The sequence below is a fragment of the Saimiri boliviensis genome, chromosome 12, assembly GCF_048565385.1.
Source record: "Saimiri boliviensis isolate mSaiBol1 chromosome 12, mSaiBol1.pri, whole genome shotgun sequence".
Lineage (NCBI taxonomy): Eukaryota > Metazoa > Chordata > Mammalia > Primates > Cebidae > Saimiri > Saimiri boliviensis.
Genome location: NC_133460.1, coordinates 84,772,600 through 84,790,020, shown reverse-complemented (window position 1 = coordinate 84,790,020; position 17,421 = coordinate 84,772,600). Strand labels below are relative to the sequence as shown.

Below are 17,421 nucleotides of genomic sequence, written 5' to 3'. Positions count from 1 at the left end.
ATAGCTGGGATTATAGGCACTCACCACCATACCTGGCTAACTTTTTGTATTTTTAGTAGAGACAGGGTTTCACTATGTTGGCCAGGCTGGTCTCAAACTCTTGACCTTGTGTTCCGCCTTCCTCGGCCTCCCAGAGTGCTGGGATTGCAGGGGTGAGCCACCATGCCCGGGCTACATAATCTTACTTTTTAAAAAAACCTTTTTATTAGTTTTCTTTTAAACTTTTTTTAAAAATTGAGGCAGTTTACATAGAGTGAAATAAACAGATCATACAGTTTGATAACTTTTGACAAATACATATACTTTTGTAGTCCACACCATAGTAATGATATAGAACATTTTCTTCACCTCAGAAAGTTCCCTCATGTTTCTTTTCAGTGCCCTAGACTTATTTTACTAGTGGACTTTTTTTTTTTTTGTAAAGAATGGTTTTAGATTTGCCAGAAAATTGGGCAGATACTACAGAGTTCTCATATGACTCCCCTTACTCATGCATGTAGTTTCTCCTGTTGGGAACGTTTTACCTGGAAGGTGGAGGTTGCAGTGAGCCAATATCACACCACTGCACTTCAGCCTAGGCAACAGAGTGAGACCTTTTCTCAAAAAAATAAAATATTAAAAAACATTAAAAAGAAAAAAAAAACTATTTTACATTAGTATGATGCATTTGTTACATTTAATAAACCCATATATTACTAATTGAAGCCCATACCTCATTCACATTTCTTTCATTTTTACCTAATATCCTTTTCCTGTTCTTAGATCTCATCTAGGATACCACATTACATTTAGTTGTCATGTCTCTTGAGGCTCCTCTTTGCTGTGACATTTTCTCAGGCTTCAAGTAGTTCTTGTTTTTGATGACCTTGACAATTCTGAGGAATACTATTTTGTAAGATGCCCCTCTGCTGAAACTTTTTTTTTTTTTTGAGACAGAGTTTTGCTCTTGTTGGCCAGGTTGGAGTGCAATGGTGCAATCTTGGCTCACTACAACCTCCACCTCCTGGGTTCAAGTGATTCTCCTGCTTCAGTCTCCCAAGTAGCTGGGATTACAGGCCCGTGCCACCACACCCAGATAACTTTTTATATTTTTAGTAGAGACGGGGTTTCGCCATGTTGGCAAGGCTGGTCTCAAACTTCTGACCTCAGGTGAACCGCCCGGCTTGGCTTCCCAAAGTGCTGGGATTACAGGCATGAGCCACCATGCCGGGCCTGTCCTTTTTTTTTTTTGCATGATTAGACTGAGACAATGGGTTTTTGAGAGGAAGGTCACAGAAGATAGAAGTGAACCGAGATTGCACCACTACATTCCTGCTGGGGTGACAGAGTGAAGCCCTGTCTCAAAAAAAGGGGAGGAGTTATGTTCCCTTCCTTTAGGATAGAGTATCTATGTAATTTATTTGGAACTCTTCTGCATAGGACATTTGTCTTTTAACATTTATAAATTTCAGTCATTTATATTAGTATAAACTCATGGATTTTTTTTGTGTGTGCTTTATGTTATAATACAATACCAGCTTATTCTGTTGCTCAAATTGTTCCAGCTTTGGCCATTTGGAGCTCTTTCAGTTGGCTCCTGTACTTCTCTTACATGCCCCCATCAATGGGTTGTTTTTGTTTTGTTTTGTTACAGGCACGTGCCACCACACCTAGATACTTTTTGTATTTTTAGTAGAGGCGGGGTTTGCTTTTTTTTTTTTGGTTTATTGTAGGAAGCCACAGGTGGAGAAAGATTGATGGAGGCTATTAATAATTATTAAGGGAGGCAAATACTTTTCCATTTGTATAGCTTTATTTTTTTAAAGCCTGCTTCAGATGACGTGCTTTCTCAGTAGGAACACTAGTTTAGCAAGTTTTGCCTAAGCTTTCTCTGAAGTTTTTTGTTTTTTTTTTTTTTTTTTTTTTTTTTTGTTTTGAGACGGAGTTTCGCTCTTGTTGTCCAGGCTGGAGTGCAATGGCGCGATCTCGGCTGACTGCAACCTCCGCCTCCTGGGTTCAGGCAATTCTCCTGCCTCAGCCTCCTGAGTAGCTGGGATTACAGGCACACGCCACCATGCCCAGCTGATTTTTTGTATTTTTAGTAGAGACGGGGTTTCACCATGTCGACCAGGATGGTCTCGAACTCTCGACCTTGTGATCCACCCGCCTCGGCCTCCCAAAGTGCTGGGATTACAGGCTTGAGCCACCGCGCCCGGCTCTGAAGTTTTTATTAGAAAAGAGCAACAGAGACTATACTTGCTGCCTTAACAGTATGAATCTATTTCAATATTGGAGAATTCCATGTTAAAGTAGAATTTCATTGAACTTAACATACGGTTTTAGAAAAGTAGCATTCCTTTACCAAAAAATGGGTAAGATAAAATCATAAATAGATAATTTTTTAAAGTCTGGCATTGAAGAAGGCATATTTTATTAAACTGCCATTTACCCTGTCTTTTCTTTTTCTTTTTTCATTTTGATGAGACAAAGTCCCTCTCTCTTGCCCAGGCTGGAGTGCAGTGGTGTGATCTCGGCTCACTGTAACATCCACTTCCCGGGTTCAAGCGATTCTCTTGCCTCAGCCTCCTGAGTAGCTGGGACTGTAGGTACACATCACCCACACCCAGCTTATTTTTATATTGTTAGTAAAGATGAGTTTTCACTTTATTGGCCAGGCTGGTCTTGAACTCCTGACCTCAAGGGATCTGCCTGCCTTGGCCTCCCAAAGTGCTGGGATTACAGGTGTGAGCCATCACACTTGGTTCTTGTGTGTATTCTTAAAGCTGGATTGGTGGTCCAGGATGTGAAATTTATTATTCAGAGGTAGGAAAGACCCAGAAGAGATTGGACTTGATTTAGATCTTGAAAGAAAGAATTTGGTTTAGCAGAAAGAAAGAGTATTCCAGGTTGCAGAAAAGCAAGCAAATAAGACAGATAAAGGAATAATCTCAAGCTCTGTGAGGGTAGTGATTATGTCATTCATTATTTTTCCCCTTGTATCTGTAGCAGGGCATAATATCTTGCAGGTGCTCTGTAAATGTATATTGAACTGAATTAAATGGAAACAAGTGATTCTTTTAGCATCAGTTTCTAGCATCTATGGGAATGCTATTTGTGTGGACAGTAAATCTCAGAGAATTATATATCAACTCTAAAATCCTCAAAAGTAATTAACTCCCTTGCCCTTTTTTTCATCTTCTTGTATATAGTACGGGACAGCAAAATACAGCTTCCAATTATACAGCTGCGTAAAGTATGGGCTGAAGCTGTGCACTATGTGTCTGGACTAAAAGAAGACTACAGCAGGCTTTTTCAGGGACAAAGAGCAGCAATGTAAGTGGATTCTGTTGTTTTTAAGCACAATGCAATGCACATTATATGCTCAAGAATTAATCTTGCCGGTTTTCACTAATCAATATTTCATGTAATAGTAACATATTGGGCCAGTTTGAAGTGTAATGTCCTGATTAAACTTGTAGAAGTCTTACTAATGGTCTGAGACCATTCTATTGTAATAGCTTGAGGGTAATAGTTCCCATGGTCCTAGTATAAAAAGATTGTTTATCACAGAATATTATAGGCAGGAAGTCTTTAGAAATCAGATTCTGAGATCAGCTATTTCTCATAGATTGTTAATAGAAACTTAGGCTTTGTGGCACTTTATGTTTTAAAATTATTGTTCAATGTTTCTGAATGCTGACAATATCTTTTTTCTTTTTTGTTATGGTTTAGGTTAAGTCTTCTTAGATATAATGCTAACTTAACAAAAATGAAGAACACTTTAATCTCAGCATCACAACAACTGAAAGCTAAATTGGAGTTTTTTCACAAAAGCATTCAGCTTGACTTGGAAAGATATAGTGAGCAGATGACCTATGGGATATGTAAGTGTCTGGATAATGTATTTGAAAGGAGTATCTTGTTTCTTGAAGCCATCTGTTGTTTTGCCTTCTTAACTCAGCCAGTTGTTTTACTTACCTTCACATTAGAACAAGAGAATGGACAACTTACATTACCTCTTTTTAAAAATTTGCTTAGTTGAGCAATTTAGTTTCACAATGGGCTAAAATTACTTAGCTCCAAAAAATACAGAAGTGATTCAATAATCTTGAATTTCAAACCAAATTTAAAAATAAATACAAAATCTGGACTTCTCAGCCAGTGCTATGGACTAAATGTTTGTGTCCCCCCAAAATACATATGTTGAAATTCTGACTCTGAAGGTGAAGGTGTTGGTAGGTGGAGCCTTTGGGCAGTGATTAGGTCTTGAAAGCAGAGCCTTTATGTTTGGGATTAATGCTCTTATAAAAGAGGCCTGAATGAGATCCCTCACCCCTTCTGCATGTGAGGACAGAGCAAGAAGATGGTCCTGTAGGAACCAGAAAGCAGGCCCTCACCAGATACCAGATCTACCTTTGTTCTTGGACTTGCCTCCAGAACTATGAGAAATAAATTTCTGTTGTTTGTATGGCACTAAGTCTATGGTATTTTGTTACAGTAGCCCAAATGGACTAAGACAACCAGGGGAGTCTACTTACCTTTCTGTAAATAATGACACAATTATTCTAAGACTGTTTTTTTTTTTTCAAACCATCTACTGTGGAGTCCTACTATTTTTAGTGTACACAGTCTCCAAATTTTCAATATTTGACTCCAAGCTTATTTCCTTCAGATGTACTAAGGAAATGTAAAAAAAAAAAAAAAAGGGGGGGTGGCTAAAATATGAGTAAATTGAAGGAGTCACTACCAGCATTTCTGTTTTCTTTTATAAAACAAATCCTTTTTGGGAAACAAATACTGTTGTACAGTTGTCTTGAGCAAGGTATGTGTATCTCAAAATAAATAGTCAATAGTGTCCAGTTGGGTGAATAAATTTACTCTCCAGAACTGGTTTTATTAATATTATTGATATTTTATTTCTATTTGCATATTATTGATTCTGGTAACAGAACATTATAATTGTTTCATTAAAATATCTTTGACTTGTCAAAGGCATATTATACAATTGTTAAAGAAAAATGTGGTAGATCTGTATGTGCTTTTATTAAAAGTTCACCTGGGTCTTTAGTTGGCAGCAAAGTTTTAAATTGTGGGAAAAAGTAAAGAGTATACAGGTGTTCTCACTTGTGAGGGAGTAGGGTAGGTATTTATGTAACAAATAATCATAGTAAGGTCCCTTGAGGTGGAGGGTAGAGGGGAGGAAGAGTCTTTTCTGTTTATATCCTTTTATAGTGTTTAATTTTAAAAAATCACATTCATGTATTAAAATTATTTTCTGCCCAGTTGTGGTGACTCACACCTGTAATCCCAGCACTTTGGGAGGCTGAAGCAGGTGGATCCCTTGAGCTCAGTCAGGGCTAACCTGGGCAACATGGTAGAATCCTGTCTACAAAAAATACAAAAATTAGCTGGGCATGGTGGTACATGCCTCAGGTACTCAGGAGGCTGAGGTGGGAGGATTGCTTGAGCCCTGGAGATAGAGGTTGCAGTGAGCTGAGATCACGCCACTGCACTCTAGCCTGGGTAACAGAGTGAGACCCTGCCTCAAAAAAAAATTTTTTTTTTTTGTTTTTTCCTCTACCTATATCTGCACGCAGATATATATATATTTTTAAAGAAAACAATCGTCTGTATTCATTTCCTAAGGCTTCCATAACAAAAATCCCATAAACTGGGTGGCTTAAACAATAGAAGCTTACTGATGTCTCACAGCCCTGGAGGCTAAAAGTCCAAAATCAAGGTGTTGGCAGGGCCACGTTTCCACTGAAATCTGTAGAGAAGCATCTTTCTTTGCTTCTTTCTAGCGTTTTAATGGTCTGCCAGCCATCACTGGCATTCCTTGGCTTACAGTTGCAGCACCTCAATTTGTCTCCATTGTCACGTAGCATTCTCCTCGTGTATCTGTATCCTGTGTCTCTTCTAAAGACACTAGTCATACTGGGTTAAGGGCCCAGCCCATTCCAGTATGAATATCAGTTTATCTGATTACTTAACAACCTTATTTCCAAATAAGGTCACATTCTGAGGTATTGGGGGTTAGGACTTATATATATCTTTTGGTGGGGGGGCACAATTCAACTCATAACACATCTTTGATGTTGATATGGCAAGGAGGCTAGCATGCCAGTAATTAAAGACATGGCTATTTCTGAGATAACCAATTTAGACTTTTCTTTTAGCTTCAGAAAAAATGCTAAAAGCGTGGAAAGAAATGGAAGAAAAGGCCATCCACTATGCTGAGGTAAAATCATTGACCTCACTCTGTATACTTATTAATTCTTGATGTCTCCATTAGAAACTGTCTTTGGTTTTGGTATATAAAGAGCATGTTTCATGTCATTCCTGAAATACAGACAAAATACTACTAGATGCTTTGTATATAAAGAGGGAGATATAGTGATAAAAACAAGGGCTTTGGGAAAATTAGTGCCTCACTGAGCTTTGGTTTCTTTTATTTATTTTTTGAGACAGGGTCTCACTCTGTTGCCCAGGTTGGAGAGCAGTGGCATGATCAAAGCTCACTGCAGCCTTCTGAGGCTCAAGCAATCCTCCCATCTTAGCCTCCTGTGTAGCTGGGACAAGAGGTGCACCACCATGCCTGGTTTTTACATTTTTGTAGAGATGGTGTCTCACTATGTTGCCCAGGCTGGTCTCAAACTCCTGGGCTTAAGCAATCCTCCCACCTCAGCCTCCCACAGAGCTGGGATTATAGGCGTGAGCCACGACATCCAGCTAGTTTCCATATTATAGGGACAATTTTTTTTTTCTAGTAGGGTTATGAAGATTAAATGGGAGTCAGTAATGGTAGTTGTCACTATTATTTTTGTGATTGGTTTAGATAGGATAGCTGTATATCCTGGTTTACCTGGAACAGTCCCAGTTTATACCTAATATCTTGCCATAATTATCAGTAGTATTCCCTTTCACTCTCAAAATTATGCCGGTTTGGACAATAAATTATATGGTGTTCCTAGGTATAGATCATTCTCTAGGTGGCAGATTTTTTCCCCTTATCCTGTACATTTGTCCATGGCCCATTAAGTACTTGACTCCTTAATATCAGTACTTACCTTGAGGATGTGGGATACCCTGGGATACCCGTGGTATTCAGGGGTGGGAAATCGAAGCAGCAACTCATTCTGTATCCTTAAGATGTGAATTTTATTTCCTGTGATGTAGTCGTAAGCCTTTCATTTCCTTTGTGTTTGGATCATATTGCAGGTTGGTGTCATTGGATACCTGGAGGATCAGATCATGTCTTTGCATGCTGAAATCATGGAGCTGCAGAAGAGCCCCTATGGAAGACGTCAGGGAGACTTGATGGAATCTCTGTAAGGATGCACTCGTGTTGTTGGTCTTGTGACATCTGTAGTATTCTATAGCAGATTGTTCTTTCTGCTTACATCAGGGAAATTAAACCTCTATGTGGTTCTTTTCTATAGTTTTTCTTTCCCAAATATATTGGCATTATATTTTAAATGAAAGCTTTACCTTAGTCACAGGAAACGAAACTTTGGAAATAACTCTTTGGGTTGGCCTTTTTTGGTTTTTAATAATAGCATTTATTTCATAAAAGTGTTAAGAATTTTCCAAGTATAACTAAGTTACAAGCTGTTTCCCTACTTACTGTACCTCTGGTCCAAGGTATTGACTCTCAAATGCCCTAAAACTTCAGATTTTTTCTGAATTAAAGTGTCTGGATTAAAAACTTTAGATTTTAGGCCTTAATTTTTGTCTGTTTAAGTGTCTCTGGTGCAGAGATGTCCTCATGGCATTTTAAGAACTTGTATAGTTCTTATTACTCAATAAAATGTTCTGTGAAATACTCATTGGCAGTTTGAACTTGCTTTAAAATGGGTTCATTATTCAAATAAAATAATATCGTTTCAAGTTGTAGATTACTGAAGTCATTAAATTACCTTCACATATCAGAGAATGTTTTCTCTTTTATAGGGAACAGCGAGCCATTGATCTATATAAGCAGTTAAAACACAGACCTTCAGGTAAGACACTTCTGTCACAGTGCTTGAAGGCATTTTAGGTAACTATCACTAGCCTAACAAGTGTGGGGGATTTTAAATTTTTAAGTTAAAATTTTTCTTAAAGCTGCAGAATAAATTCCAGTTTAGGTACTGCCATTGAGACATGGTATAATAAGCTTTAAGTTTGTGAGAACCTAGGAGATTAGAAAGATAAAGTTACAGAGAAAGTGAGGTAGAAAAATTTTAGAAGGGGAAGTGAAAAGAAAGAATGGAATATAGAAAAAAGGAACTTGAAGAGAAAGCAGCAGCAAGAAAATGTTTAGAAAGATGGGAAAAACAAGTGTTGCTTAAGATTAGACAGATTGGGCCACTTGTGGTGGCTCACGCCTGTAATCCCAGCATTTTGGGAGGCCCTGGTGGGCAGATCACTTTGAGGTCAGGAATTTGAGAGCAGCTTGGCCAACACAGTGAAACCCCATCTCTACTAAAAATACAAAAATAAGCAGATGGTTGGATTAATCCAAGGTTAGGATTTTGCTGCTGGAAGAAGAGGATATAAAAGTTGAAGATGTAAACAAAATAGTGATTTAAGTGATAGAAGTTGTTGTAGCTAGAGTAAAATATTAAAATCTAAGATTTCAAATAGAACAAGTCCAATTCTTTTTCTTTAATCAGTATTTCTCAGCCAGGCATGGTGATTACAGGCACCTGTAATCCCAGCACTTTGGGAGGCTGAGGCGGGTGTATCACTTGAGGGCAGGAGTTTGAGACCAAACTTGCCAATATGGCGAAACCCTGTCTCTACTAAAAATACAAAAATTAGCCAGGCGTGGTGGCGCAGGCCTGTAATCCCAGCTACTCTGGAGGCTGAGGCAGGAGAATCACTTGAACCAGGAAGGCAGAAGTTGTAGTCAGCCAAGATTGTGCCACTGCAATCCAGCCTGGGAGACAGAGTTAGGAGACAGAGTTAGACTCCATCTCAAAAAAAAAAAAAAAAAAAAATCAGACTCCCAGTCTTCTGGCTAATGAATCAGATACTGCAGATACACAATGATAGCATTTGTTTAGGTATATTTTTTAAAACGTTGAGGTATGAAGCTCAAAAATAAATTTGCTATTCAGGTAGCTTTGAGTATCACCTTGAGTGACAAACTGGTTGTAACAAGATTGTGTCTCTGTCATTGGGGCCTATTATATAATCACACTTGAATTGTGGCCTTGTTGTCTTTTCTAGCTTAGAGTTGGCTTGTATCTCTTGTTCAACTGAAAATGGTAAAAACCAACTTTCTTCATCCTCTGTGTTGGAGAAGGCTAAAGTTCTGAGGGCTTTGTCTTTTATCTAAAAGAGCTAGTTATATGAGAAAGCTCTTGGGCTTGGTCCATGGTATTTAGGAAGAAATTATGTTTGGAGAAGAACCTTTTTGGAGCCTTTCATTTGATTGTTGGTGAGACAACAGCGATGTGTGGGGAATAAAGTTGGGTTATGGGGGAGGTCTCTGGAGTGATAACAAAGGACACAACTTTTTAAAACCTCCTTTGATGTTCCTTTCATCATTTCCTTTTCGGTAAAATGGGGGTAACAAAAGTAGCCTTCTCACAGGACTGCTGTGAGGATTAAATGGGAAAATTATGATCAAATATAACAATTAATGATATTATAAACTGTAGAACTCACTGTGACCAACGGTTATCCCATTTGAGGGTATCTGTCTGCTGCCAGTGGCTTTAAGATTTCATACTGCCCTCAAATGGAACTTTCAAGATGTCTACAGGTCCCTTTACTGGTGTATCAGATTTGGTTTCAGTGAATTTTTTTCAAAGTTTTTATGGGCTGTAAACAGATGGATAAACATGAAATTCCAAGCAACCTAGTTCAAGGGCCTCCTTTCTTTAGGCAATGAAAGTTTGATGAATTGTCCTACTGTTTGTAAATATGTGGTCAGTCATCCAAGAAAAATTGTTCTCTTGGCCAGAGGCTGCATTTGTGTCTGGGGCTTGGGTTAGTATGGGTTAAGGACAGCCAAGACTATTCTTCTTAAGCACAGGCAACTAAGGTCTCTTACTGATAAATTTGTATATACGTTATACACATACAAATGTTATTTTTTATATATGACTAGAATTTATTTACAGGTAATCTTTAAATATCTTAACCCAATTTTTAATTTAAATGGAGATGTTTATTAAAATTAGTTTCACAGTTTCATGGGTTTTTGAGGAATTTTTTGTTTGGAGACGGATATGTTACAGAAGAAAGGTTATATCCACTGACTGATGTCTTTTATAGATCACTCCTACAGTGACAGTACAGAGATGGTGAAAATCATTGTGCACACTGTGCAGAGTCAGGACCGTGTGCTCAAGGAGCTCTTTGGTCATTTGAGGTAGGAAAATTGCTTCATTTCCTACTGAAAAACCAGGATATGTTTACCTTGTTCCTTTCAAAGTACAAAAGCCCTATTTGGTAAAGTATACTTACCCAGGAAGAATTCTGAGAGTACCTTGGGTAGCTTGGTCATAGCTATGTGCATTTATATGTCCTTTTGTATGCAGTACTTTGGAGGTCAGTTGTTAAATCTGATGCTGATTGTGGTTCACTTCCTCAGCTGGGTTTTGGGAACATGGCATACAACCATGGGAAATGTGTAAGTATCTGACACTGATTTAATCTCTTCAGCAAGTTGTTGGGCTGTAAGCAGAAGATTATTGATCTACTCCCTAAGGTGGAAGTGGCCCTCAGTAACATCAAAGAAGCTGACAATACTGTTATGTTCATGCAGGGAAAAAGGCAGAAAGAAATATGGCATCTCCTTAAAATTGCCTGTGTAAGTATTTATTAATGAATTATTTAATGTGACATTCAGTTGCTATTGCCTCTGCAAAGGGGATTTTTTATCAGTATGAGGTGGGCCCTCTTGAAGACATGTGTATTTTGTGTTGGGATGAAGTCCATGTTCCTTGCTTGGTGTCCAAACTAGCAGTTGAGATGCAGGACTTCCATTATCATCTCTCCTTTCCAGTTTCTCTGTTGTTATGCTCTTTGCCCTTGACCACTGTGGTATTCCAACTCAACTTGCGGATAGATGTACCTGACCAGATAATGAAACTGACCATTTATTCAACTGGGTTTTTTTCTTTTCTTCAACTAAAATGGTATAAGAAGAGTGGATGCATTTGGTTTTAGTCAATGAAGAAAGGGGCCAACGAGAGGTTACCAATGGTCTGTAAAGGTGGGAATAGTTTTGTACTGAAATACTCTGGTTGTGCGTTATATAGTAATGGAAATGTAAGCCTTAGGAATATGGTAAGAAATAGTGTGAACCAACAGAGATGCCTGTCTGTAATCTTTTGATGTTTTTTTTTCTTCTCCTTCAGACACAGAGTTCTGCCCGGTCCCTTGTGGGATCCAGTCTAGAAGGTGCAGTAACCCCTCAGACATCAGCATGGCTGCCCCCAACTTCAACAGAACATAATCATTCTTTGTCATGTGTGGTAACTCCTCAAGATGGGTGGGTTCACTTTGTAACAATAGATAGCTGTGTTTTCATAGCAGTGTATAGGAATGAGGCAATAGTTGTTAAAGTAGTCTTTGTGTGTTCAGACCAGGGTTGAGTCTTGACTATCCGTCTCTAATAATCTTAGGCAACTTAACGTGACTTTTTTGATGTCATGTTTCCTCACCTATAAAACAGGAATGTCTCATAGAACTGCTGTAGAAATTCGATTAGATAATAATGTATATAAAGTGCTTGTGAATTAAATGTTCTGCAAATGTTGCTTATTATTAGCTGAATCCAAGTTCTAAGTCCTTTCTCTTACTGGCTTATTACTTTCTTTTACTCAAACTTCACTTCTTCATTAACATTTATCTCTATGAGAAAGTATGCTATCATTTTGCATTTATCATTTTGCAAATATCATTTATCATATTACTCTTCTAATAAATTTTTTAGTTCTATTTTATAACTTTGTATTTCTAACATAAGACTTTCTTTCAGTGCTTTAAATCAGTTTTACAAGTAAGAACTCAAATTCCAAGCCCTATATTTTATTAATTCCTACTCTTTTGCTAAAAGCTGAATGACTATCCATTTCTGTTATTTTCTCAGCATAAGATGTGCCGTATCCAAAGCCAGTGACTCTTTGCTAGCTTGTGTATTGTCGCTTTTCTCACAACTCATGGAGGCCTCTACAGCACCAGCATTTCCTGGAAGCTCTGCCCATAATTAGTTTTGCAGAAGTGCAGCCATGTTACATCACTGCTCAGGAGTTGCACATTCTGTACTCTGCTTTTATGAGAGAAAAGCACATGGCAGGAAGGCAAGCTGATATCAGGTATTTTATTTTTTTAAAGAAAGCAAGTTCCAGGGTATATCTTGGGGTCATTATACATGTGGCCCAATGCAGTACATCTACAACTGTAGTATAGGCTATAAATTGAATACACAGACTTTATAAAATATTCCAGTAATCAGAGTTGAAGGAAGTAAAATTTAATATTTTACTTACTTTTTTGCCTTTATTAAAGGCATTTAGGTTTTTTAGTGGATGCTAATGTTTGCAGATGTCACCATAATACAGGTAATTTCCAATTTGAGGTGTTTTCTGACAGTCTGTCAGAAAAGTATATCTGACAGATATTTTCAATGTATTTTTCTAGAAGGGATACGTTATATTTTATTTTATTTTTATTTTTTGAGATGGAGTTTTGCTCTGTCACCCAGGCTAGAGTGCAGTGGCGCAGTCTTGGCTCATTGCAACCTCCGCCTCCCAGGTTCAAGCAATTCTCCTGACTCAGCTTCCCGAGTAGCTGGGATTACAGGTGTGTGCCACCATACCCGGCTAATTTTTGTATTTTGGTAAAGACGGGGTTTCACCGTGTTGGCCAGGCTGGTCTTGAAATCCTGACCTCAAGTAATCTACCCACTTCGGCCTCCCAAAGTGTTGGGATTACAGGCGTGAGCCACCACATCTGGTTGGAATACACTGTAAAGGAAAATTGATTTCAATCATAATGTGCCTGTGGTACCTAACTACCAAGGATTGGGAACTGTTTGACCACAATTTTTCCATCTGTTGGATAAGAGCTGAATCAGAATTTCATTCTAAGCTAATAGTGGCTATCATCCATGGCCTAAAACGGACTCTTAGGGTATTGAGGGTTGGCAAGGGGAGAAGATAGAGGCCATATGGAAGAGAAAAGCATGAAGGTAGAAACCAGAATCAGGATTGTCTTCAAATAGGAACTTCTGGGGACACTCATTTGGTTCTGGGTAGCTCCCCCGCCACACTATTTTCTTTTGCTGTCCTCAGGAATCAGCTTGCTTGTTTTGTTTCATTGCTATCATCTGTAGTGTCCAGTGAGTTTTTCACTTTCTGTGATCTCTACAGAACAGATTGTACTTTTTTCCTCTTTTCCCCTACATTTGTGTCTGTGAAGTAAGCATGCTGGTGTTTTTACTACTTTTAAGGAAAGAGAAATATTTAGAAACAAAAAGAGGTATTTCATCTGTCTTTGCCACAAGGATTTTTCTCCTCCTTAGTTAACATTTTTAGGGGAAAAACAAGTTGTACATAAGTGCCTCTTACGTTTCAGAGGAAAGTCATATTGGAGTTATTGTGGATTTCCTATCATTAGAGTTAGGTGGAGGCAGAGGCAGCAGCTTGGTGTAAACAGGATTCTGCCTCTGTAGGGAGGGATGAGGAAACTAAAGACTACAGGAGTCAACTGCATTGGGGTCTTAGATTCAGGAAGGGTAGTGATCATGCTGACCTAGAAGACTAGAAAGTAGAGGAAATTCATATGCTCTTGCTGAATTTGAAAAGGCTGTTCTTTCATCTCACAGGGAGACTTCAGCACAAATGATAGAAGAAAATTTGAACTGCCTTGACCTGTTAAGCACTATTATTCATGAGGCAAATGAGGAAGAACAAGGCAGTAGTATGATGGTAAGTTTTGTGCGGATATGGGTGCCTATTTTAGCTATGTTGGGTGCAAAAGGTTTAACTTTCCTTGCTTAGCTGTACTGGCATTTGGGATGCATGTAGGAAATAGAAGAACTCAGAGGAAAGAGCATTTGAAGAATATCCTCAACCTTAAATCCCTATCTGCTGTTACTCAGGGATATACTAGAATTATGTCATCAGTTATCTTCCATAATAGCATTTTTGGTCAAATTAAATGAATGGTAAGCTTTCTTCACAATGTAACCACTGAAATTGAATGGTTTGTACTGCACTTTTTTGCTTCAGCAATCAATTTTCTCCATTAAGATGGGACTTGTACTTTAATTCAGATATGGTACCTCCCAAATAGAAAATAAATTATGTTAATATAGTGGTAATAATAAAAGTGTATATTAAGATTTGGTTACTGTGAACCACTGATTTGTTAAAACTTGGAGAAATTACAATAAAATGTTTACTGAATCAATTTTTGCTGCATTTAGTCTTAATGTCAGTTCTGTATATTTCCTCTTTCATTAAGAAAAATAGCAGTGGCCAGGCATGGTGGCTCATGCCTGTAATCCTAGCACTTTGGGAGGCCAAGGCAGGTGGATTGCTTGAGCCCAGGAATCTGAGACGAGCCTGGCCAACGTGGCGAAACCCTGTCTTTACAAAAAAATATAAAAATTGGTCAGGTATGGTGGCACATACCTGTGGTCCCAGCTACTTGGGAGGCTGAGGCAGAGGATCACTTGAGTCCAAGAGTTTCAGGCTGCGCTCCAGCCTTGGTGACAGAGTAAGACCCTGTCTCAAAAAAACAGAATAATGATGGCCAGGCATGGTGACATGCATCTGTAGTCCTAGTTACTAGGGAAACTGAGACAGAAGGATTGCATGAGCCCAGGAATTCAAGGCTGTAGTGCATTATAATTGGACTTGTGAATAGCCACTGCACTCCAGCTTGGCAATATAGCAAGACCTTGCTCTCTTTAAAAAAAAAAAAAAAAAATTATTGTTTGCTTCAAATATTTATGAAAAAAACTGAAATGTTTTCTTAAATTAGGAAATAAGGTGTAAATGAAATGATTTTTCAATTTTTGATTATAAAATGTCCAAACATACAGAAAACTTGCAAAAATGAACACCTATATACTTATCACTTATCTAAGTGTAGTACAACATCTAAGTGTAACTTTTTCCTGCCTGGTTTTAGAGTCTTGATTGGAGTTGGTTAACAGAATGACTTGTCACTTCTTCACTGTCCCCAAACCTATGGAAGTTGTCATTAATACATGTTGGAAATGTGTTTTTCCTGCATGAAACCATTCTTCAGACATCAGTCAAAGGAAGAAATGGCTTTGAACAGAAACTACATTTCTACTATGATCAGAAGAACATGATTTTACAACTAGAACATTTTTGAGTAATTTAAGCCTCTAAACAGATAGGAATTTATTTTTTAAAAAATCAGTAGACTTGTTTTACTACCACAGCTATTCAGGAGCATCATCATGACACATTGTCTTTAATCTTGGTTAAAACATGACTTATTTAACTGTAAAAATGCCTTCTATGTATTAGTTTTAACTTTTAACTTTTGGGCGTAAGGCCATACGTAATTTTGTACACATTTAACTTTTGGGCGTAAGGCCAAATGTAATTTTGTACACAGAGAAGAAAACTTCAACTAATAGGCATTTTAAATAAAAGTTGTCTATGTTTTTTCTAAAAAGGCTGCTCACAAGTAAAGTTACATTTCTTGAAGAATAAATTCCACCTCCTTGTGTTGCACTCAACAGGTGCTCTTCCTGGCATCATAAGGAGTTGGTGTAATCATTTTAAATTCTACAGAAAATTTAACAGTATCCCCTTCTCACCGAAGGGAGTGTGTATCTGCTCCTAATGTTAGTTGGCTTTCATAAATCATGTTGTTATGTGTATATGTATTTAAGATGTACATTTAATAATATCAAAGAGAAGATGCCTGTTAATTTATAATGTATTCGAAAGCTACATGCTTTTTCATTTGTAAAAATGAGTTTTGTTTAAACAATCTTTCATGTCTTGTTATACAAATTTACAAAGGTCTGCACTCCTTTATCTGTAATTGTAATTCCAAAATCCAAAAAGCTCTGAAAACAAGGTTTCCATAAGCTTGGTGACAAAACTCATTTTCTTGCAATCTACTCTGAACTGACCTTGAATCTTTTTATCCCATTTAGTTAACAGAATGACTTTTCACTTGTTCACTGTCCCCAAATGTATGGAAGTTGTTGCTATACATGTTGGAAATGTGTTTTTGCTGCTTGATGATTTGTGGGGGAGTGTGCTGCCAGTCTCTGATGAGGGCTGGTTGATGTAGTATGGTATACGCACAAAATTACCTTTCTAAAATCTAAAACTTCATAATTCTGAAATCTTGCCCCAAGGGTTTCAGATCAAGGACTGTGGACCTCTATCATCCAAGTAATTTAGAAGATATTATTTGTCTCAAAAAATGTGAAATGCTTTTATATTCTAACAGTTTCTCACCACTTTGTGTATTAAATGGTTTTTAAATTACTTTTTGAATCTCTATTCCTTATAAAAATCAGATTATAATAAAACAGTTGAATATGGCTTAGGAAAATATGAAGGTTCCATAAAGCGGAATTAGAGCACAGAATAACCGTACCTTCCTTAGGAATAACAAGACTTACGGTAAAGGCAGTACTGGGCAACTTTTTTTTTTTTTTTTTTTTTTTTTTTTTTGAGACGGAGTTTCGCTCTTGTTACCCAGGCTGGAGTGCAATGGCGCGATCTCGGCTCACCACAACCTCCGCCTTCTGGGTTCAAGCAATTCTCCTGCCTCAGCCTCCTGAGTAGCTGGGATTACAGGCACGTGCCACCATGCCCAGCTAATTTTTTGTATTTTTTTTAGTAGAGACGGGGTTTCACCTTGTTGACCAGGATGGTCTCGATCTCTTGACCTCGTGATCCACCCGCCTCGGCCTCCCAAAGTGCTGGGATCACAGGCTTGAGCCACCGCGCCCGGCCCTTGGGCAACTTTTTTAATAGTGTTTTCCTCTGAGATGTCCTGTCACCACTATCTACATCTAAAAAACATGCTCGTATCTTGCCCTATAAACTGATGTCACAGTCTCACCATCCCCATTTTTGCTAGTGGTATCATTTTCCTAGTCAAACAAATTTTTTAGTTGTCAGATACCACTGTTCGTCACCTGTTGTAATAGGCAGTGTCTCTTGTTTCCCTAGTTTTAGAAGATGCTAATAATAAACGCTTATTGGATACCTGTTACTTGGAGGATATTAAGCTAGATGGCAAGATCAGAAACAACATAGGCAGTACAGTAAAAGTGCTCATCTGGGTGTCTAAACGTTACAAGCCACCTAAGCATTGCAATTATTAAGGATTTTTTTCAATGGTCATGCATTTTCTTTTTTTTTTCACATAATAAATCATGCCTTTGTAATGAAGTGGTCATGCATTTTCTAAATATTTTAATATTGGTAA

General features: G+C 38.0%; 1 protein-coding gene across 2 annotated transcripts in view; it reads left to right on the top strand.

The window, feature by feature from the left end:
- The window catches only part of CHUK (component of inhibitor of nuclear factor kappa B kinase complex), a 42,579-nt gene extending 26,110 nt beyond the window's left edge, over positions 1–16,469 (top strand). The window contains exons 12-21 of one of the 2 annotated variants that reach the window (XR_012512916.1): positions 3,189–3,312; positions 3,712–3,863; positions 6,159–6,220; positions 7,201–7,310; positions 7,933–7,982; positions 10,249–10,345; positions 10,639–10,786; positions 11,337–11,470; positions 12,071–12,296; positions 13,808–13,894. Coding sequence is in view for 1 of the 2 variants with exons in the window: in XM_010333190.3 (XP_010331492.1) it covers positions 3,189–3,312; positions 3,712–3,863; positions 6,159–6,220; positions 7,201–7,310; positions 7,933–7,982; positions 10,249–10,345; positions 10,639–10,786; positions 11,337–11,470; positions 13,808–13,910; positions 15,121–15,150 (1,010 nt within the window). In the remaining variant the exon portion in view is untranslated. Of the gene's footprint in view, positions 1–3,188; positions 3,313–3,711; positions 3,864–6,158; positions 6,221–7,200; positions 7,311–7,932; positions 7,983–10,248; positions 10,346–10,638; positions 10,787–11,336; positions 11,471–12,070; positions 12,297–13,807; positions 13,911–15,120 lie in introns of those variants that run through there. The other variant, XM_010333190.3, reaches the window with a different exon arrangement.
- Positions 16,470–17,421: the final 952 nt, after the last annotated feature.